Raw genomic sequence first — 22,693 nt, forward strand, 5'->3', positions numbered from 1 at the left:
ACTACAAAGGATGCGAAAAGATACTTCATTGCAAACTGCTCAAAGGATCTTTCTCAGTGACCAACTCATCCTTTCCAAGCCAAGAACCATGACTAAGTAATAGAAAAATTTGATGGAGTTTTCGAGATCATGGAAGAAGAACAAAAAAAAGAAAGAACTTGAGAACAAGAGAAGGCAAAAAGAAAGAAGAGTAGCTCTAATTACTACACCTTTAAAGGGAAATTCTCCCTACAGAGTTGGGGAAAAGCATTATAAAAATTCGAACATAAAGCCTAGACAAGATCAAAAAGTAAATATGGATAAAACGCCGAGAACAAAGCTTGAAATTGAACCATAATTCAAAAGAGCGCAAAATCGTTCCATAGAGTTCTAATTAAACATATGCACTAAACTTTAACAATAATATGTAGTACTTCATCTCTTTATATTATTGAAAATAATTTGTCTTAAGATTACAAACATCATACACACACGTGCTTTATATAAACTAATGTTGGAGACACATTCTTATTAAAAATAATTTTTACACATTCTAATTGAATCATATCATTAGTTGAAATTAATTATATGTGAAAAGTATAATTTGAATGTATCTTCAACACTTTACTCATATAAATATATGTAAGTAAGAAGACTTGATGTTTATTTTAGGATAACGATAATTGTGTAATTTAGGGTGTTGACTATAATTTTGTTTTTATTTTTTTGAAAAGGGTTGTTGATTAAATTGGGGGAAAGTATTTGAAGGTTATAAGAGGTTGTAGAAGGGTATGATTGTACTGTGTTGGAATTGGGAGAGGTTAGAGTCAAGCATATCAAATCGAAACTTCCTCAATCCTAACTTTCATGGGATCATTGTAAAACCAGAATGATGACAGATGATGAGCAACACAAAAGGCATCATTTATTTCTTCTTATTACAAAAGCAAATGCACTTGGGGCAAGCTTTGACTTCACAAAATTAATGAAATTTACAATATAATCACAACTTGAAAATACATAGATTTACAGCTAATAATAATGATTATATTTACTGTATAACAAGCTGAAGTATTAATGTTTATGAAAGTCGAAGCAAAAGATGTAATTTGGCTTCTTTGAACCAGTTTAAGCTTTGAAAGCTTTACCAAGCTTATATTTTACGCGGACTGCAGATAAGGATTACAGATTTTCAAGCTTCTGGGATAGGAAAGAGATTTTCCTGATAAAATAGGTATTCATGTTAGTACTCAGGGTTTGTAGACCAGTAAATTAAAGCAGTGATAGACAACTAGTATAGAATAGACTTACCTGGGAAAATCTCAGATGCCCATGTTGTAGGTTAGTAGTTTTAACAATTGTCTCCCACTTTGGGTCTAGGGATGATCTCAATGGACTGCTATTGCAAATGTGGGCATCAAGTGAAGTCTGTGAATATGAATTCTTTGAGGAAATTGTAGGCAAGGTACGCTTTAGCCAAGACTCTGATGGCGATTTTGGCAAGGGTAATGCAAGTGACATTTGCAAAGAGCTGCCATTAGAACTCTCATCATTACCTAAATTCGCAAGTCTTGGACTATCCAAATCAATTACTTCGGTTTTGCTTGCTTTTGATGTAGAACTTTGAACAAGGGCTAATGCATCTTCTTTAGTACCCGATTTTATCAGCCGTTGTCTTTCTGAATTAAACTTCCTGCCATGAGCCTTTTCTGAGATTGTCATTGTAGTAGGATTCTGAAAATGGCCACAAAAGTTCTTTTCATAATTTAATCCAAAATGTTCTTGGATTTTACAATCAATCTTGTTGCTAGCTTCTTTTGAGCTTGTAAACATGACAGAATCCTTAACAAGGCCAAGACGCCTCTCTTGATTACGTGACTTCACAGACCTTGGACTTTCCAAATTAGAATTCTCCAAGTCGGTCACTTTTGAGCAGCATAACGAAATAGAATCCTGAGTAAGATCAGCCTGATTGGAACTATTTTTCATGTTGATTTTTTTATCAAAAGCAGATCTGAAATGGGAATCAACAGAGTCCAAACTTTTAGGCCTTACCGTCTCCTTTTGATTCGCAACATTTGAGTGTCTGATATCCTTAAGTGATGAATCCAGTGACAGCTTGTCTTCTGTGTCACTACTTTTTTCAGGGACCTCAACGTCATTCCCTCTGCAATCCGTCAAGTCTTTCATATCCAAGGGACTTGACTTTGAGCCTGGATAATTCACTTTATGTACAGCATCTATGTAAAGAGTCTTCTCAATCACTGGACTCCCAGAGCCAACTTCCCAAATGTTGTTCTCATTTGCTGACTTTCGAAAATTGGTCCGCGCACTTTTATGGATATCAAAGGCACTATTCTTGGAATTCTTTGCCTTCCCTGGTGAATTTAGAAGATCATTTTGTTCATGAAATGTGGATAGGGAATGTTTATTATGGTAGGGTGATGAGCCATTCCCTTGTAGATGACTATATAGAGATGATCGATCAAGTTTTTGAGACTCGCTTTTCTCTGCAATCTTGTTGGATTTACTTTTCGATCCAATCTCTCCTTTATTGTCATTAGCTGTTTGGGGTGGAGCAGTTAATCTTTGCTCAGATACAACATCCTCAATTTGCTAGAGAGACAATAAAACAAGTATTGAGAAACTATTATCAAATAGACAATAAGGAAAGAATGTTAGCAAGTAGTAAAAGGAAAGATACCTCTGTGCTAGTCCCACTGCAAGAGCTAGAATATGAAGATTTGGCACGCACTCGACGGACTGAAGAAACAGGGAACTGAGCCTGCATTTTCACCCCTGGTACTGGATTCAAAAGGCACAAGGAACTCTTTATGCTAAATCGAGGAAACAACCCACAAAGTTTAGCAGACAAAATATCAGTGCTTTCACAGCTATCAGATTCATCTTCACTTTCTTCCTCACCTATACACTGCGCATAAGGAGGCAAAACATTTTCCCTGCATTGATTAAGTGGAGGCTGCTTATCCCTATTCACTACCTTATTAACTTGTCTCGGTTGCTCCCACACAACCTGTTTTCTTCTAGGAGGATATTGAGGTGTTTCTGAAGCCATTGCTTTTGCTGCTGGCAGAAATCGATCAATCATAAAATCCCGAGTATGTGGATCTGTTGAGACAGTTCCAGATGGTTTGACATCTGGATCATCGTATTCACTCACACCTGTTACACTGCAGTTCATGAAGAATGACTCAGATCTAGATAGTGTTTCAAGTGCGTCTACATAGGCCTCCTCACCATCCTCTGAAGCAGAACTACTATTCTCCTCTCTTCCCTGTATAGAGCTTTTATCTTTAGTTTCATTTCTTTTATCCAGGTCTGAGACATCTCTGGAACTAGAAAGGATACTTGCAGTTGGGGACTGGGGAACACTTGTACTTATAGAACCTTTGTCTGAAGCTTGATGTTTCTTATTTGAAACCCTTCCAGGTGGGAGTTTTGGAACACTCGGAGACTGTTCAGGAATCTTAATCTGAGATTTTCTTTCATCCCTGGGTTTTCCTGGGGTTTTCTCCCACACAAAAGGAACCTTTCCAGGATTCCTCACTGGACCTGACTTTAGTTCTGATTTGTAAACAGGAAGAGGTGGTAAATGGGGTACTGATTTTTCAATTTTCCGTTTGTTATCGGCTTCTGAGGTTGCGCCTGTTGATGAAAATCGTCTGACAGATAAAAGTGGCTGATAAAAATCCAACTGCTTGTCTTCCATCAGATTTTTCAGAATCATATAACTGCTTCCCAAAATCACCACAATCAAATTAACAGCACTGAGCTGTGAGAAATTTTTCAAAAACAAGAATTACAACACAAGACTGGTAGAAAAAACAAATTACTACAAATTCTAGTCTACCCTAAAAAAATATAATAATTAACAGATAACTTATGCATAGCCTACTTCTACTCATACAACTAAATTCAACTGAAGTTGCATCAAGGGTTTGAACTAACTCAATGTTTTATAAAAGCCTGTAATTTGGGTATGAAGTCCTGTTTAAACCCTCATTTTACCTTATATTTTATCAGCTTCTAAGTACCACAGCTGTGGTAAAGTCTGCGACTATTCTATCGGTGCATTTCCTTGGATTGCATCAACATTAATTTTCAAACAGATTAACTGATTCAAAAATGTATGACAATCATACTTAAGTAGATAATTGTTCCTGGAAACATTCAAATCCCACTCCACTTGTTGGTGTTTCTATCTAAAAGTATGAAAATAATTAAAAGAATAAATTCATGTTAAAAAGAATACTGATCAATTCCAACTGTCCTGTTGGACCCAGCTGAGCATCATCAAACATAAAGTGAAATAGTCTTTATTTTATATATATATTTATATATATATATATATATATTAGTGCTTGCTTTCTGTGAACTGGAATCAATGTCTGCTTTAACCTTTATTCTCATCTCAACAATGCTAAAAGAAAGCCAGAACTTAAATCAAATAAACTAAAATTGTTCACTATTTGATTAGTTAGGGCCACAAACTTAAATGCAACAGGAACTAGTAAAAAGATACAACTGTTACTAAGCAGCTACCTAGATGATTGGATTTCATAATTGGGTAAGATACAATGTTTAACTATGTAAGGTATGTTTGGATAAACTAACAAGAATAGAAGGGTTCAAAAATCTCTTACTTTCATTCAACATTCTTCAGTTTTCTCAGTTACGAAACAGATGGGTTAGGTATAAGTCAAAGGTGGCTGTCCATTTTGGGTCATACATCCAGATAATAAGTGTATAAAATTAATGAAACTATTCTTCTCCATTGATAACTCAACAATCACTATCAACCCAATCAAAACCTCACCGTCAAAAAAAATTTAGCTCTACTTTTTTAGGAATTAAATACTAACAACTATAATTATATAAAAAAAATCCTTTTTTTTCCTTTCCAGCAAACAATTTATCACAAACCTTTCTAAAAATAATAAAATATCGTAGAAGGCCAAAAAAAAAAAAAAAGGCAAGTTGAACTTAGATTCCACATTCAACAAAAATAAGAACACTCAGCTAAAGATTAATCGCCATTTAAAAATTCCTTCTTTCGCTAACAAATAATTTAAAAATCTAATTCATGAACATCATACTACCCTGATGTGTATAACCCAATAAATATATGTGTGTGTTAAAGAAACACTAACCAGGAAGAGAAGCTCAAAGATATGGCCGACCCAAAAACCAACTTTTTTCTTGGAAGAAAAAAGACTAGGCAAACAGACAGAATTTACCACAAACGGAGAGAAAGTGGAGAGAGAGAGAGATAGCCGTATTATAATCAATGCTCAACCGTACCCATGAAATTGAAGAGAGAGAGAGAGAGAGGGAGGGATAAACTGGTTTGTACGTTTGTGCTTATTTACTTCTTTGCAGGGTGAGTTTACTAATATCTGTTCTAGGAGAAAAAATAAAACTAAAATAAAAAAGACAAAATAAAGAGGGAGAATTCTTACATTATATATAGACCAAAACTTTTGTTGAAATGCAGTGTGTTTACATTTAAATTAAATTAAATAATCTGAAATGAGATTATTTTATGTCTTCTACCAAAAAAAAAGATTATTTTATGAGTCACTTGCTTGGGATCATGTGAGATAATTAAATGAACAATGTGACTTTAGAGGTCACAATCCAAATCCAAACCTAAACAATGGACGTACACGTACTTCACTTCATTTGCATATATATTGTGGTTTTTGAATTTTTCCAAGTGTGAAACAGAGTCCAAAGACCCATCTCTTTCATTTTTAGCCCCTTCTATTCCTTTCTTCTTTTCTTTTTAAAATATTGTTTTTTGGTTATGGTGTTTTGGACCCTTCTTTTCCTAACTTTTGTTTGCTGGCTTTGTTGTGTCAATTATTGGTGTCATGATATTTTTTTAGAGAAAAGGAACTAACTTTTATCACAATTGTTATCCAAACTGCAAATTATTGCTTTCTTTTTCTCATATTTAAAATTAGCTCATAGGTTTTGAGGACACCAAAAAGACCTTTACAAACAAATATTAAACAAAACAAGCTCAACTTTTTCACTCTATTTCCTTGCTATATATAATTTCTCTTTTTGTTTTGCAAGTTAATGGTGTTGATATTATTACTATAAATTAGACAGAGTTACTATTTGCATTGCTGACACATTCTCCTATCTAATGAGGGTAAGAGATTAAATATCATTTGATAATATATTTAGAGCAAACTTTGATTTTTATATATACATAATACATTTACATATATAGATTATAAGACATGACATTGTACCTAAATGACAAAATAGTACTATACCCGATCTCATAGAAAGATATTACAATTTATTTATTTAAAAAATGATTTTAGATAAAAGAAAAAAAAAAAGTGAAATAATGGAGGTCTCAATCAACATCAATGAAAAAAATACATGCAAGTTGATTTATTATAATAATGAATTTAGAGTACATAAATTCCATGCTTTTGGGCATCAAAATGCATAAATTCTTACTTAAGAAACGTTTTGTCTGGACTTTGAATGCTCCAATTGAGAAGGTATAGATTCCTTTTATAATGGAGTAAAATAAAACAATTATTAATATTTGGTTAAGGACTCATGAATAACTACTCATTTAAACAATGTTGTATGAATTTGTGTAATTATATGATTAATAATTGTCCACTTCAGCCTAGCTTCATGTACTCATAAAAAAATCATTATTTTTTATGATCTTGGTGATCTGTCAAAATTGCTGTTATCCATGTGGCTCATTTCAACTTAAGCATTGCTATTGGGCACCAGTGGTGCCTAGCACCTTCTAAATGTGTCGACTTGCAATTGGCTAGCGATACTCTATAAAAATTATTATATTAAACTATATGGGATCCGATACTTAATTGCACCAATAGCGATATTGACACGTAGGAGGGTGCTAGGCACCAGTAGTGCCCTTTAGCATTTCTCTTTCAACTTTGATGATAGTATTGTCATTTTGTCTTCTATTTGATGATAGTATTGTCATTTTGTCTTCTATTTCAAATTCTTTCACTCATTCCTGAGATATTATAGGAAATTTTTATTACACCCCTCCTTAAATAGGTGTTATTGTAAATTTTTTATCAATTTCAGCATTAAAGAAAAAAAAAATTAATCTAATTTTTAATTTATAATTGTATACGATATAATAACTACATATAAATTTTTAAAAAATTTTAAATAGTTTACAGTACTGAAAATAAGGTTCAAACAATTACTTACTACACGTATAAAAAAAGTCGCACGTGCAGCAAAATATCTAAATCTTATTATCAATATTGTAAATTATTTGAAATTTTTTGAAAATTTGCAGGTGGTTTTAAATAACTATAACATACACGCAGGGACGGAGGCAAAAGTTAAGAATAAGGAAGGCCAAAAGATAATAAAAAAAAAAATAATTAAGGGGGGCCAAATACATAATTTTTTGAAAAAAATAAAATTTTTAACATTAAGGTGTCGTTTGGTAACATTTTTGTTTTTTATTTTTTAATCACAAAATAAAAGTAAAATTTTTGTTTTTAAAAATTTTATTTTTGAAAAACAAAAATGCGTTCTGTAACCACTTTTGTTTTTCAATTTTAAAAATAGAAAATAAAAGTGTCAGTAAAGTTAATTTTCATTTTTATTTTTTTATTTTGTTTACTTCGAGTCTAGGTCTAAGGTCGAATTTTAGTTAAGGTCAGAGGACGAGTTCAGCGCCAGGGCCATGGGAGGATTTGGATCCGGGTCTGATCGAAGTCTAAAATATTAATTAAGAAAAAAAAACTGTTTAAAAAAATATTGAAAGTGATTTTTTTTTTGTTTTTAAAATTTTAATTCTTAATTAAAAAATTGAAAAGTGAAAATAGCTTTATAGAATATGTTTTTGAAAAACATTTTCACTTTTTCAATTTTAAAAACAGAAAACTAATTAAAAAAGTCCTACCAAACGCCACCTAAATTGCTTTATAAATTTTTTTTCTCCAAAATTTTAGGAGGGGCCACAGCCCCCTTTGGAGCCAAAGTAGCTTCGTCCCTGCGTACACGATTGTTAAGCTATTTTTAGCCTAAGTTTTGGATCACATTTTATAGTTATTTTTCTTCTTAATTATTGTTTTTGGAATAGAATTACGCTTGTTTTCTTTGGTTTCAGGTTTCAACACTTGGAATGTATAAATTGGACAAATTTCAGAAAACAGTTATCTATAAAATAGAGAAAATTTTAAAAGAGAATAAAGCTGAAACTTCAAGCCTAAATTCGACTATGTTCTGATCATATTTTGGAAAAAGTCAAAACATAAAAGTTTTAGATCTCTTTCTTATCTTTCCAACGCATCTTGAATCAGCCCATTTGGAGTTTGTATGAGAAAGTTATGCCCATTTTACTAAAAGATGTCGAAGCTGAAAATTCCATCTCGCCGCGGCGAGATTTCCATGGCCGCGGCTAGAAAGTACGGCGTAAACGTAGTTTTTTGATGCACTTTTGGCCGCGGCGAGACCACTTTTGGCCGCGGCGAGCGTCCGTACGGTCAGGGGTATTTTTGTCCGACGAACCCTAAAAATTAGATATAAATAGAAAACTGCGATTGGAAGTCAAGGGAAGCGATTTGGAACCCTAAAACACAGCAGAGAGCGGCAGGAAGAGCAGAGGAAATCAAAGTGAAGATCCAGAATTCATCCATCAACAGTTTCTTTCTCTATTCCTCTTTAATTTATTTATGTTGAATATTGCTATAGGAATGGTTATGGATTTGTTTCTGAACTAAATTTCCCATTTAGGGAGGATGATGATTGTTGTTTAATGTTCTGCCTAGTTAATGTTTAATTACCATTCCTCAATTCTTGTGTGTGAAATTATCTTAATTTGTTCTTAATTTCATGTTTAAGATTGATCACCTTGTGCATGCTCTATGATCTCAATTCGAAATCTGAAAAGTGAGAATTGAGAATGCTAAAATTAAGTTAATCAATGTTCTATGTGAAACGAAAGTATTTGCATGACTTATGTGACGAGTAGATTATTACTTAATGCTGATTTCATGTTAGTTTAATTAAGGAATTAATTAGATAACATGTGGTTTAGAATCTAGAAGATCTGAAAGGAGCTAGGTTATTTCATAATCTGTCATTCACTCCAAGAATAGGATAGTAATTAATCATTAACGATTTGGGTAAACAACAACAGGATTCTCCTCCCTATTATCTCATCTTGCTTAAACTTTAACTGTGTTTTACGTTTTCTGAATTACTTTACTGTTCTTAAATCATAATTGTTTTCGATATTGCCAAATAGAATTATAAGTATAGTTTAGTGGTATTTAATCCAATTCCCTGTGGGATCGACCTCACCTGTGTGAGTTTTACTACTTGATTGCGTATACTTGCGTAGTGTTTAAAATTATAGCAACAAGTTTTTGGCGCCGTTGCCGGGGAATTGTATAAAGATTGATATTACATAAAATTATACTAACTTCTACTTTGGTTCTTTTTGCTTATTTCTAATCTGTTTCTTTTAGATTAATTTTTGTAATATTATTAAAAATTAAATTTTGTTCTAATTTGGTTTTACTTTTTAGTTTTAGTATTAATTTTGTTGTTTCAATTTTTTATCTTTTTAGTATTAATTTAGTTTTATTTTTCTTTTAATTTTACTAATGTGTTACTTATGAGTTTGACCTGCAAGATAAATCCAGATGTTATATCTTGAGGATTTTGCCCAACAACACAATGAACCATTCTATTCTGCTTGGAGGAGATTTAAAGAGCTTGGAGAGAGATGTTATCCCACTTTCTCAAGTGGGTGTTTTACGTGGCTCTTTTATAATGGGCTTAATGATGAAGCAAGAAGTTGGGTTGATTATGGAGCAGAGGCAACTGGAGCACCTCTATTAATGAGAGGCTATGATGTAATAAATCTGTTGAATAACATGGCAGATTTTGATTACGACTGGCATTGGGATCCATCACTTCAGGGTTGGAGTCACCAATACCCACCTTATTGCCCAAATTCATCCCAACAAACTGAAAAAGAGGAGCAACTACTATCACTTCTACAATCACTTCCAGGAGAGATTAATCGCTTAACTGACATGGTGAGATCCTTATGTGATAATTCAATGACTCATGATTCAGAATGTAATAACTCCAATGATGAAAGTTATGAGAGTTGTTGGTACAATGAAGAAGGGTCATTATTTGAATACAAGGAAGATAATGAGCCTACAATTGAAGATCAAGATCCTTGTGAAGAGGAACTCATTGAATATGAAATCACAAGCAAGGGTATGGATAGCCAAGTGGAGAGTGAGCAACAAGAAGAAGTGTTGTTAGATGAAAGTGTAGAAACTGTGACATTGGAGGATGAAGAAGAACATGGCATCATTGATTCGACTTCATCAATGATATTGACTAATAAACCACCAATGAATTCATATATTTCATCAACACCATATTATATCCTCTACAAGCTACAAAAGGCATCTCCCCAAGCTTATCATCCAAAGTCTTATGTTGTTGGTGCTGATTTTGGTTCAAACTCATCACTTGCCAAGCTTGAAGGCAAGTACAACAACAATTTTCAAGTTGTCTTGCATGACGCTTATTACGGGCGTCAACCGCTTATTGATGTGGCACTCAGGTAAGTTTCCTTTCCTTTTTCTTTAATGTCACATTGGGGACAATGTGCATCTTTAGTTTGGGGGGAGAGATTTAATTTTTTTTTCTTTCAGTTTTTCAGTTTATGTTTTCTTTTTTTTTAGTTTAGTTTTTGTTTTTGTTAGTGTCATGTGTTGATAATTAAGCTGGAATATTGATTGACTTACTGTTATTCACTTGTGCAATGGATTGAAATCTTAGCGTGTGCTTGAGTCATAACTGTTTGAATTAAGGTGGATGTGTATTAGAAGGTTGTTCATGTAGATGTAAAACATTTATTTTTGACGCATATCACTTGTGTTCTATTTGGATTGTGGAATGTTGGCTTGACATGGAATAGAATTTGTTTGACATACTCTCTTGAAGCGAAATCCTTGATGATTTTTGTTTGGAAAATGATTTAGGCAAATTTTCTTTGGATCGATTGAGCCTTTCAAGCCTACCTAAAAAAGTTTTATCCTTAGTATACCCAAAGTTGAGCCTTAGCTTATTCTAAAAAAATTTTCACCACTTAACTAAGCTGAATTCGTTATCTTTAACTACTTTCACCCTCAACATACCTTATTATGCCATAAGCTTTTAAGCAAGTTTGGGGGGGATAAATTATTGTAAGTGGGGGAATAATTTTTGCAGTAAGAGATTAAAAAAAAAATTAAATAGTTGTCATGTGTTGTGCCTCTATTGAAAAAAAGAGAAAGAAGAAAAAAAAGAGAAAAATGACATGTGATAATTTCTTCTTGAGAATCAATTGTGAACAATGGGGTAGGCACATAGGAAAAAATATGCAATCTCTTACTATCTTCTTTGGGATATATGAAAAAGAAAAAAATGGATAAGTGTGGGTGCTTGTTTGGTATAATTGTGCTTATGGTATAATGTAACCTAAATGACTTCTCATCTACCCGTTTTGCCTAAGCCATGCTATTACAACCGAAAAAGACCTTTTGATTCCGAGCAAAAATTGTCAACATTAGTGGAGAGAGGTATGTCATCCAAACTTATTGAACATGGGTTAGCGGAATGTCGGAAAGTGTAGAATGGTTGTGATATGAATGTCAAAAGCGATGTTTTGTGCCTGTATGAATTGCTTACTTCTGAATTATGCATCCAAGTTAGTTCGTAGAGTTATTGAGTTGAAATTCTGGTTATTGATTTGCTTGAAGTTGTGCAGGTGGTAGTGGGAGTTCAATCAATTGAAGGTTTAGTTATCGATTGCATTGTTTAATTTCAGTTTGAGTTTTAGATTTACTCGAGGGCGAGTAAAGATTCAGTTTGGGGGAATTTGTTAAGCTATTTTTAGCCTAAGTTTTGGATCACATTTTATAGTTATTTTTCTTCTTAATTATTGTTTTTGGAATAGAATTACGCTTGTTTTCTTTGGTTTCAGGTTTCAACACTTGGAATGTATAAATTGGACAAATTTCAGAAAACAGTGATCTATAAAATAGAGAAAATTTTAAAAGAGAATAAAGCTGAAACTTCAAGCCTAAATTCGACTATGTTCTGATCATATTTTGGAAAAAGTCAAAACATAAAAGTTTTAGATCTCTTTCTTATCTTTCCAACGCATCTTGAATCAGCCCATTTGGAGTTTGTATGAGAAAGTTATGCCCATTTTACTAAAAGATGTCGAAGCTGAAAATTCCATCTCGCCGCGGCGAGATTTCCATGGCCGCGGCTAGAAAGTCTGGGCAGAAACGTAGTTTTTTGATGCACTTTTGGCCGCGGCGAGACCACTTTTGGCCGCGGCGAGCGTCCGTACGGTCAGGGGTATTTTTGTCCGACGAACCCTAAAAATTAGATATAAATAGAAAACTGCGATTGGAAGTCAAGGGAAGCGATTTGGAACCCTAAAACACAGCAGAGAGCGGCAGGAAGAGCAGAGGAAATCAAAGTGAAGATCCAGAATTCATCCACCAACAGTTTCTTTCTCTATTCCTCTTTAATTTATTTATGTTGAATATTGCTATAGGAATGGTTATGGATTTGTTTCTGAACTAAATTTCCCATTTAGGGAGGATGATGATTGTTGTTTAATGTTCTGCCTAGTTAATGTTTAATTACCATTCCTCAATTCTTGTGTGTGAAATTATCTTAATTTGTTCTTAATTTCATGTTTAAGATTGATCACCTTGTGCATGCTCTATGATCTCAATTCGAAATCTGAAAAGTGAGAATTGAGAATGCTAAAATTAAGTTAATCAATGTTCTATGTGAAACGAAAGTATTTGCATGACTTATGTGACGAGTAGATTATTACTTAATGCTGATTTCATGTTAGTTTAATTAAGGAATTAATTAGATAACATGTGGTTTAGAATCTAGAAGATCTGAAAGGAGCTAGGTTATTTCATAATCTGTCATTCACTCCAAGAATAGGATAGTAATTAATCATTAACGATTTGGGTAAACAACAACAGGATTCTCCTCCCTATTATCTCATCTTGCTTAAACTTTAACTGTGTTTTACGTTTTCTGAATTACTTTACTGTTCTTAAATCATAATTGTTTTCGATATTGCCAAATAGAATTATAAGTATAGTTTAGTGGTATTTAATCCAATTCCCTGTGGGATCGACCTCACCTGTGTGAGTTTTACTACTTGATTGCGTATACTTGCGTAGTGTTTAAAATTATACCAAACGCCACCTAAATTGCTTTATAAATTTTTTTTCTCCAAAATTTTAGGAGGGGCCACAGCCCCCTTTGGAGCCAAAGTAGCTTCGTCCCTGCGTACACGATCATAAAAAAAAATTAGACTAAAAATCTCTCCTAGATACCGTTGTTAGAATTCTTCATTACTCATAAAATATGCAATATCAAGATTAATTTCATAGACAAATATATTACATATTATTATAAGTGTACCTTAATCCATTGATAAAGATGATCTTTGTGGTAATTTTGGATAATGATCTTTCAAGAATACAAGACTTACGCTTCTCTAGTTTTTTCTCTTAATTGGGGAAGATGAGAATATAGTTGCTCTTTTTTCTTGGGGACCACTACCATTATATAACTTAATAGGCTATTAATTTTAGTATTTATAATTTAGTCCCTTCATAAATTAGAAATATCTCTTAAGGTATCTACACATTTAGCACATGATACTTTAATACCCAATGGCCCACAATTACTAAAATGATCATTTTATTTGGGTCAAATTTTATATAGCAATACATAAAAATACATATGAGCCCACATTAAAGATTTTAATCCAACAATCTTTTACTTTGGGCTACATATATTTTCTTATAGTGCGCAACCTTATAAGCACTTAAATTTTGATATCATAATTATAGGTATTTCAAAATAATCTTATCCATTGATTATACTAACATAGCATCAAAGCGGCTTTCGCCACATTTAGTGTGGCTAAACCCATCACTGGTCACATATATCAATATAACCAAATGACATAGATCAATCATATATGTGTAGCATGAAAATTACATGCAAATGTGATCTTAGCATACCTATCTCCAATTGGTCATCCTTAATTAAGATCAATTCTTTAGTTTTTCTTTATCGACTTCTTCTTTTCTGTGAGCTTTAGTGTCGTGTTATAGCACTCTCTTGAATCTAATTGGACTCCTCACACGGATCCCACACCCGCAGGGTAGGGAATTTTATCGTAAGATGATAGATTGAGGTTACTATCTTCATATCTTTCAAAATGGGGCGACCTTTCACTGCATTGTATGCGGAATACTGGTCGATTATTGCAAAATCGGCCATTGACTTGGCAGTGACAGGGGCAGTTCCCAGAGTGATTGGCAATTTGATCATTCCTTTCAGTGCGATTGTATCTCCACTGAATCCATAGATACTCGAGGTTACAGGTCACAAGTCCTTCTCTTACAACCCCATTTGCTTAAAAGCTTAGAAATTGAGAAGATTAATTGAACTCCCATTGTCCACTAAAATTCAGTGGACATTATCTCCTCCTATATTTGTGATTATCACGAGTGCGTTAGCGTGTGGATGATGAACCCACCTGGCGTCACTCTCCATGAAGGTTATGTCATCGTATTCCTTCTTGAAAAACTTCTGAGGTCTCTCACTTAGATTGTTTACATTGGTGAGCGGTTTTCTTTTGCTTCTTTGGCATATCACTCTTGCGACTCTTTGGAATCTCCACCAATATGGGGTCCTCCAATAATAGTTAAGATATTGCGAGGAGTTCGTGAACCACTCGCATTGTTTGTTTCGTCATTCTCATCCGCTCGGGGATGAGTTTCTCTGTTTTTCTTGTACTTACCAAATTTTTCTCGTCTGATCAATTCTTCAATTTCGTTTTGTAGGAACCAGCATTCCAGAGTGGTATGGTCGATGTCCTTATGGTACTTGGAAAACTTCTTCAGATCTCTTTTGTCACGATTCCCTCTGATTAGGGGAGGCTTTCTAAAGACTCCATTCTTCTCTTCAATCGCATAAATATGATCGCGAGGGACTGCCAATTCAGTGTAATTAATAAAACGTGGTCTTCCTTTTCTCTTTGGAGATGTTTCCTTCTTGGAAGGGGACTTGGTAAGCTTTGGACTTCGCTGCCTCTGAGGGCTGCGTCTTCTCGGGCTTCTACCTCTGGGGTTCTTCCCTCTAGGACTTCGAGATCGTGACCGTGGTACGGGTGACTCGCGCTTCTCCTTCACCCTTTCTAATTCAGCCAGAGAATTCTCGATTCTCTTATGCGACTCAGCCATGGCGAAGAACTCTACCAACGATTCTGGTCTTCGGGCTTGTAACTCCTTCCAGAAATCGGTTCTTGGCAAGACACCTGTAATTAACATACAAACTAACAAAGACTAAGGGGCCTTCTTGACCTTGGTTACTTCAGCATTAAAACGCTTAAAATAATCTTGTAAGGACTCATTGAATTCCTGCTTGATGTTAGCTAGGGTTGTATAAGGCAGTTTATACGTCATCGTGGCTTGGAAGTGGATCAAGAATATATCTGCAAAAGTCTCCCAAGTCGATATGGGTGCCTCAGGAAACTGACTAAACATTACATGAGCATTGTCCTCCGAGGTCCCTGCCAAGATGCGACATTTTGCTCTTTAAGGTACCTGGTCTACTTCCATAATTGTATTAAATTTTTCTAAATAATCTATGGGATTAGTAGTGTCTTTATATTTTAGCGATTCAAATAACTTGAATCCCTTGGGAAGTCGAGCTTGTCACACTTCTTCGGTGAAAGGAGAAGTCCCATGGAGCTTGTAAATGGGATTTCTCTACTGCTCGATTATTTTAAACGCTCGTAGCAGGATGCTCTGATCAACACCCTCTGGCATGACAGTGTTGTTCTGAGTTGTCACTAGTGCGGCCGCAATCGCAGCTATGTTAGCTGGGATCACTACCTCGATAGTCGCAGCTGGTGCGTTAGGCGGGTTGACAACATTTTCTGGGTTATTGCCATTGTTTGTGCCTTGATCGCCCACTTGGGGATCACAGGGCTCATCGCAGTTTTGGGGTGTTTGAGACCGTGCCCTAAGACTACATTGAGGTGATCACGAAGATCACCCCTGTGAACATGGTATCTCCCTCCTCGAGGTGTCTCCACGGAGCCAGACCTAGTATAAACACTGGGAGAACGACTTTGTGAGGATGAAGAATAAGATTCAACATTGTTTATCTCATTTTACGGCTGGGCTCTCCTTCGAGGGTTGCGTCACTCGGGATCTTCCTCTTGTGGCACCTCGCAGTTAGCATTTCGTGCGAATTGTTCCCTTTGCGCAGGCTAGTTCAAGTCGAGTCCCTCTTGTCCAGTCTGGTGTTCTCTACAAGAGCGATTATTAATTCTCCGCGTAGTATTTATTACTTGAGGGTTATCTGAACGCATGTTTGGTACTTAAGGAGGACGTCGGGTCCTGACCCTTCTGTTGACCTTAGCCTGCAGAGCTTGCATTTGCTCTTGTGGGGCCGTATATTGGGTCGTGGTCAGCTGAATGATTCCCTCAAACACCATAGCTTGTGTGATAGGCGGGAATTGTCCCACAGTGGCTGCCGGTGTCGATGTTTCTCCAACATGACCGGACAGGAAATAAGTTGAGGGGGTAATGGTGGTACGCCCCACTCCTCCATCGATGGTATCGACAGGTGTTGTTCCATTACCTGGGAGTGGAAGATTTATTGTTCTGACATTAAAAGATCCCGTGTTGTTATCTCCATTCGTTTGGTTTCCACTTTCCAGCCATTATGATTTTCCTTCGAAATCAACAGAAAAATTCTTTCCCATAGACGGCGCCAAATGTTGTTGGAGGAATTTAGACAACACCAAGTAAAATAATAAATTTAAAATATGAACATGATTATGCGATTACTCTACCCAGAATGGCGAGTATTCAAACTATGGACACAAAGACGTACTGGAAATATAAATAACACAAAGAGAGTATAGTGGTTCAGTCAGATCACGATCTGCTTAGTCCACTGTTGCAAGGGTTTTCTCTCTTGGCCATTTCATGTTAGATCACTCCTTTATATACAAAGCAAGTGTCTTTTGATTACACAGAGATTTGATTTAATTATCAATTTATTTGTACATTGAATATAAACATTTAATCCATTTAAAACGTAAATACAATAAATGAAGAACAATTTCGGCCCAATTCACTAACTACAACAACATATGCGACTTTCATGATACGATTGTCTGTTCATATTCTCGCATACGCTTGCAGGCTCAAGATGCGTACAAGACTAATCGAGCCTAGGATGTATGCGTCCTATTCGAGTCGCATACACGGACATCCTGTAACAGGTCGATAACTTAGGACATGCGAGTTCTTATCGGGTTATTGAGAATGTTGGGTCATCCAGACCAGCTCGTTGAGTAGAGAATCGATCTCTACTACTTCGCAGGTTGACCTTTATAGTCCTCGCATATATCTCGGTATGTGTGAATGCTTAAACCCGATCTTCGGTCCCACTTCGTGCGAGCTATAAGAATGCAACTAGACTCTGTCAAGGTCACATCATCCCGCTGAGTCTGGTTCAGGCGAGGTTTACACTCAAGAGGTCTCATGCTGACATCTCAGCCCTCCTCGAGGAGATTGAATCCATGTGTCATTTTTATGGGAGCCTGGTCTCGAGTTTCTAGGTGAAAAATTCTCACTATGACAATTAATGTCGATGATACTTTTTTTTTATAAGCAAATATCATTTTGGACTTTGTGTTTTATATATAAAAGTTACCGATTGGATCCTATATTTTGCAAAATGATAAATTGGACCATGTATTTTTAAAATGGTACAAAATAGTACCTTAAGCTCAATTTTAGATATATTTTTTTAATATAACTAACTTGAAGATAATTTCTTGCAGGAACAAATGCAGTATTAAATTTTGTTATAACAACTTTAAATCAGATTATTATTAACTTTTATTTTGACAAAAAATTAGTTCAAAGTACTACTTATACTATTTTGAAAAATTGGAGTCCAATTTATTTTTTAACAAAATAGAGAGCGGCAAGTTATTATTTTTAATTATTACTTATAGTTATTTTTCACATTTTTTCAACACATATATTGTAATTTTTTTTACATGAGGTGTATAATGTATTTACATAGAATCTCTCGTAAATACTTAAAAAAAATTCAAATAATTTAGAATATATCAAAATTATGATTGAAACAACTAGTAATACCGAAATATACTACACCAAAAACTCTCTATTGTGTCTGCTTTGAACCGACCTATACGTCTTTCTCGAATCCAAATCTGTCGGCATAGAGACTCCAGATCCAAGCCACCAGCTCCCAGTTAGCTAGGGTTCATGAAGTAATTTAATGGGCTTCATCCCATCATTTTTTTTTTCAGCCATTTGTGTGTTTTGAAAATTGGGGCAAAAGGGCCAAAAATGATGCAAATAAAGAGTTATAAACCGATGCGAAAACTCTACATCAATCAATTGTGTCGGCTTCCAGAGTTGATCAATGTGTTAAATGACACAAAATAACTATTTTGAGACTATGACAGTTCGTCGAAAAAGCTGTACTTTGAATTCTTATTTGAGTATGTGAATTATTCCTAGCTAATTTCTTGAAAAAGAATTAAAAATTTCTGTAACTACATTATATACACCATCGTGTAAGAAAAAAGAGTTGCAACTTATCCATATGCAAATACTATTATCAAAGACAAAATAATATTTTGTTAAAGGTTATAAGCCACATTAAGTTTCAAATTGGTACAAGATTCTTTTCCTCCCAAAGCAAGTAACAAATAACTTTTACTTGTTAGTTGATATAACTATACCAAATACTCATTTTCTTTGTCTGAAAGAGAAGGCAAAGCATCTTTGTTAAGGGTCCTCTACTAATAAAATAAACTTAGGAGGAAGGGACGAAATGGGATTGATCTTTCTTTTCTTTTTTGTTTTTTCATATTTGATTAAAAATGACCAATTAGGCTAGCTATAGTTGTTTACTACTCTTCATAAAAAGGATAGTCTCACGACTCATTTTGGCATATAATATGTAAATATATATATAGTTTTTGAGCCTTAACAGTGCAGAATCTAGGCTATATATTTATAAATCGCACATGAAATTTACAGCTCATTTTCCAAACTTCAGGGCTTCTTCTAAGTTCTGAAGTCAATATTATTCACACAGTTCTCTATAACCCAATAACAATATAATAATATATTATATAAAACTATCAAATCTTCCATGATTTTACTATATATTACTAAAATTTGTCAGCTTATCTTTTTGAGAACGATGTTTCTCTCTCTCTCTTTGTCCATATAGAGATATAATGCAAAAAATATCTTATCTCAGACTACTATAGTCTACGAGTTACGATTATTCTATAGATGATAGATCACATCATTTTCTGCCCTTTTTTTCTTCATATTTTGAAATAATATTAACTCTGCCAAAAATTTGGGGTCTTTTTTTCCAAAAAAATTGGTTATGACTTATTATTATTATTCGATAATGGACTTGATTCCTATATTTAAACCAACTATATTTTTACTTACTTTTTTTATATATACATATTTTTAACTTTACACAAGCTGTTATGTTGTTTTTATTTTGAAATTATGCAGTTTTTATTTTATAAAATTATTTTTGTTTCTATGTTATACTAGGCAAGATAGTCATTTTTCGGGCGGCTAGTTTAATTTTTTTTTTAATATTATAATAAATAGTTACTTAAAAATATAATACTAATATATAATAAAGTTATAAATATATTATCTTATTTCATATTATTATAAATAATTTATTTATTAAAATCTGCACAATTTTATTAATTATTATTTAGAATTATTTATTAAAAAATTTAAAATTTATTATATGTAGTATTTTAAATTGCTTTGTTAAAAATTTTATTTTTATAAAAATAAATAAATAAGGTGGTATAGAAAAAATTACGGCGTTTCTCATAATGCATTACTTTCATATCTCAATCATTCAAAACTATTGTCATTATTGTATCTCACTTGTTGTCTCATTGTATCTCACTTATTTTCATCACCGTACGTATCTCATTGTATCTCACTAGGGCTAACAACTCGTGTTATCGTGTCGTGTTCATGTCTACACGTTTATAACACGACACGTTTATGGTGAACACGAACACGACAAGATTATTTATCGTGTCAAGTGTTAGATTAAAACTCTTTTGTGGGCACATATGTATAATGTATATGCTATTATAAAGTGTGATACAAAATTAAGTGACCAATTATGTTATGGGTATCAAAAGGGTATTAAAGTGTCATGGAATTTATGTGTAGATACCATAAGTTAATTTATAATTTGTTGAGGGGCCAAATTATAAATACCCAAGAGTTATTCTAAGATGACTCTATAAATAGGTAGTGGTCCCCAAGAAACACTAGGGTTTCTGTATTCTCTCCTTCCCCATCAGAGAAAATACTCTAGAAAATTAGTGTATTCTTGGAAGATCAAAACCTTCTCTGCAATCTCCAACAATGGCTTCAGGTTAGTGCTTCCGCTGATCTTTTATCATCATCTTCTTCTTTAATTTAGCAAAGGCTTTATAGATTTATGATTTAGGGTTTTCTATATTAAAGCACTTTAGGAATATGTTTAGATCTGTGATTTATATATTTCTTTAAGTGTTTTATAACCCTAACAAGTGGTACCAGAGCCACCTTTGTTGAATTAATTGAAGATCTCATGATATTGTTTATAAAATTTGGGGATTTTGAAAATTAGGATTTTGATTTTTTATTTGAATGATATTGTGCCTTAATATTTTATGGCTTCTGTATATATATATTCGTGATTTCTGAGTTGCTTATGTTAATATATATATATATATACGGTTTCGATTGTCGTTGATGTGAAGCGTTTTATTTATTTAATTTTTTTGTTTTCTTTTGTTATACTCGGCTACAATTGAAAATTAATGGCTTCAGGCTTCAGCATATTATATATATAATTTTGTTTTATATGCTGTACATACGTATATATGTTTGGCTATTCTAATATATATCAATGTATATATAATTTTGTCTTTCATTATACTATTGCTTTATTATGGCTTGAATTGTGAATTCATATTATATATATATGCTTTGTACGATTTATATATAAGCGAAACCTAAAAATTAATTCATACGCATACATATAAAATCAATCTTTTTTCTTGGGCTGCGGTTTGCCTTCGGTTTGTGGCTTAATGTATATTATTATATCTAGTCTCTTCCATATATTGATGAGTCTTTTATTGATTGATTCAATATATTCATATTATTTACTAAGAATGGCTTCAGAATTTGTATTTTTTACATGTTAAGGATATATAAATATTCAGTTTATTATATATTTGGAACAATTTAATTTAAATTTTGGTGTTGGTTTATGACTAATATTTTGAGTAAATTAATTGAAACAATATGTCGCCAAAGTGACCTCTTTTGTGTAGATTAATTTATTTAAATATTAGGATGGTTGTGTGTTTGTAATTGATGCTTATATTGACTAGCCCAAAGGTAAGTGAATATTTTGCTAGATTTCAAACATACCTGTGGCAATAAATGTGTGACAATTATAAGGTATTTTGTGTGAGCAATACGTTAATCCAAAGATTGACCTATTGTTTGACACAGTTTTTATTGTCAATATTTGATTGCTACACCAAGAGTACCGCTTACAGTTAATATTACTGTCCAAAGACTTGATATTAATGTGTGTTTGGTATCTTGAGATGGGATTAACCAATTTTTGAATTTATTGTTTAATTATGCATATTAATGTGAGCTTGTTTTATTTGTTCTATATTCGGCTAGTTCATCTTCTCTTTGCTTCAATATCTGCTGACATTAATTCTATTCCCATGCTTAATGGGACCAATTTCAAGGATTGGAAAAGGAACCTACTTATAGTTCTGGGATGTATGGATTTGGACCATGCACTAAGGAATGAACAACCTGCACCTCTCGCTAAGGAAAGTTCCCATGATGATAAAAGGGAATTTGAGAGGTGGGATCGTTCAAATCGCATGAGTCTAATGATTATGAAACACAGCATTCCAGAAGCCTTTTGGGGCACAGAATCCGAAGGGGTTACTATGGCTAAGAATTTCCTTGAACAAATTGAGGAACGTTTTGCTAAAAACGATAAGGTTGAAATGACAACACTTCTTGGTTCTTTAATGAACATGAAGTATAAGGGTCAAGGAAATGTAAGGGAGTACATTATGGAAATGCATCATATTGTCTCAAGATTAAGGACACTTAAGATTGAGCTTTCAGATGATGTACTTGTACTCATGGTTTTGTTAACGCTTCCTCCACAGTTTAACCAATTTAAAATTAGTTACAACTGTCAAAAGGAGAAATGGACTCTCAACGAGCTTATTTCTCATTGTGTGCAAGAGGAAGAAAGGTTAAAAAAGGACAAAACCGAAAGTGCTCATTTGGCCACTAATCCTAAGGATAAGGGCAAGAAAAGGAAATTTGAGAATGAAGCTGCTAAGGGTCCAGTTCAAAAGAAACGACAACAGGATTCTAAGGGTTGTTTCTTTTGTGACCAACCTGGACATGTGAAGAAAGATTGTGCCAAATAT

At 33.8% G+C, this 22,693-nt stretch overlaps 1 protein-coding gene across 4 annotated transcripts; it reads right to left on the bottom strand.

Moving 5' to 3' along the window:
* Positions 1-882: 882 nt before the first annotated feature.
* LOC115701045 (uncharacterized) lies at positions 883-5,485 on the bottom strand. Of its 4 annotated transcripts, none has more exons than XM_030628730.2 (4): positions 5,151-5,485; positions 2,684-3,772; positions 1,291-2,595; positions 883-1,201 (listed from the first exon to the last, which is right to left on the bottom strand). In XM_030628730.2, the coding sequence occupies exons 2-4, from the start codon at positions 3,725-3,727 to the stop codon at positions 1,172-1,174; spliced, it is 2,379 nt and encodes a 792-aa protein (XP_030484590.2). In that variant the 5' UTR covers positions 3,728-3,772; positions 5,151-5,485; the 3' UTR covers positions 883-1,171. The 4 variants fall into 4 exon arrangements, with proteins under 4 accessions (XP_030484590.2, XP_060958874.1, XP_060958873.1 ...); XM_061102891.1 differs by having other exon boundaries at positions 2,684-3,731; positions 5,151-5,468; XM_061102890.1 differs by having other exon boundaries at positions 883-2,595; positions 2,684-3,731; positions 5,151-5,468.
* Between the last annotated feature and the right edge of the window lie 17,208 nt (positions 5,486-22,693).

This window comes from Cannabis sativa, chromosome 8 (assembly GCF_029168945.1).
Source record: "Cannabis sativa cultivar Pink pepper isolate KNU-18-1 chromosome 8, ASM2916894v1, whole genome shotgun sequence".
NCBI classification, from domain to species: Eukaryota; Viridiplantae; Streptophyta; class Magnoliopsida; order Rosales; family Cannabaceae; genus Cannabis; species Cannabis sativa.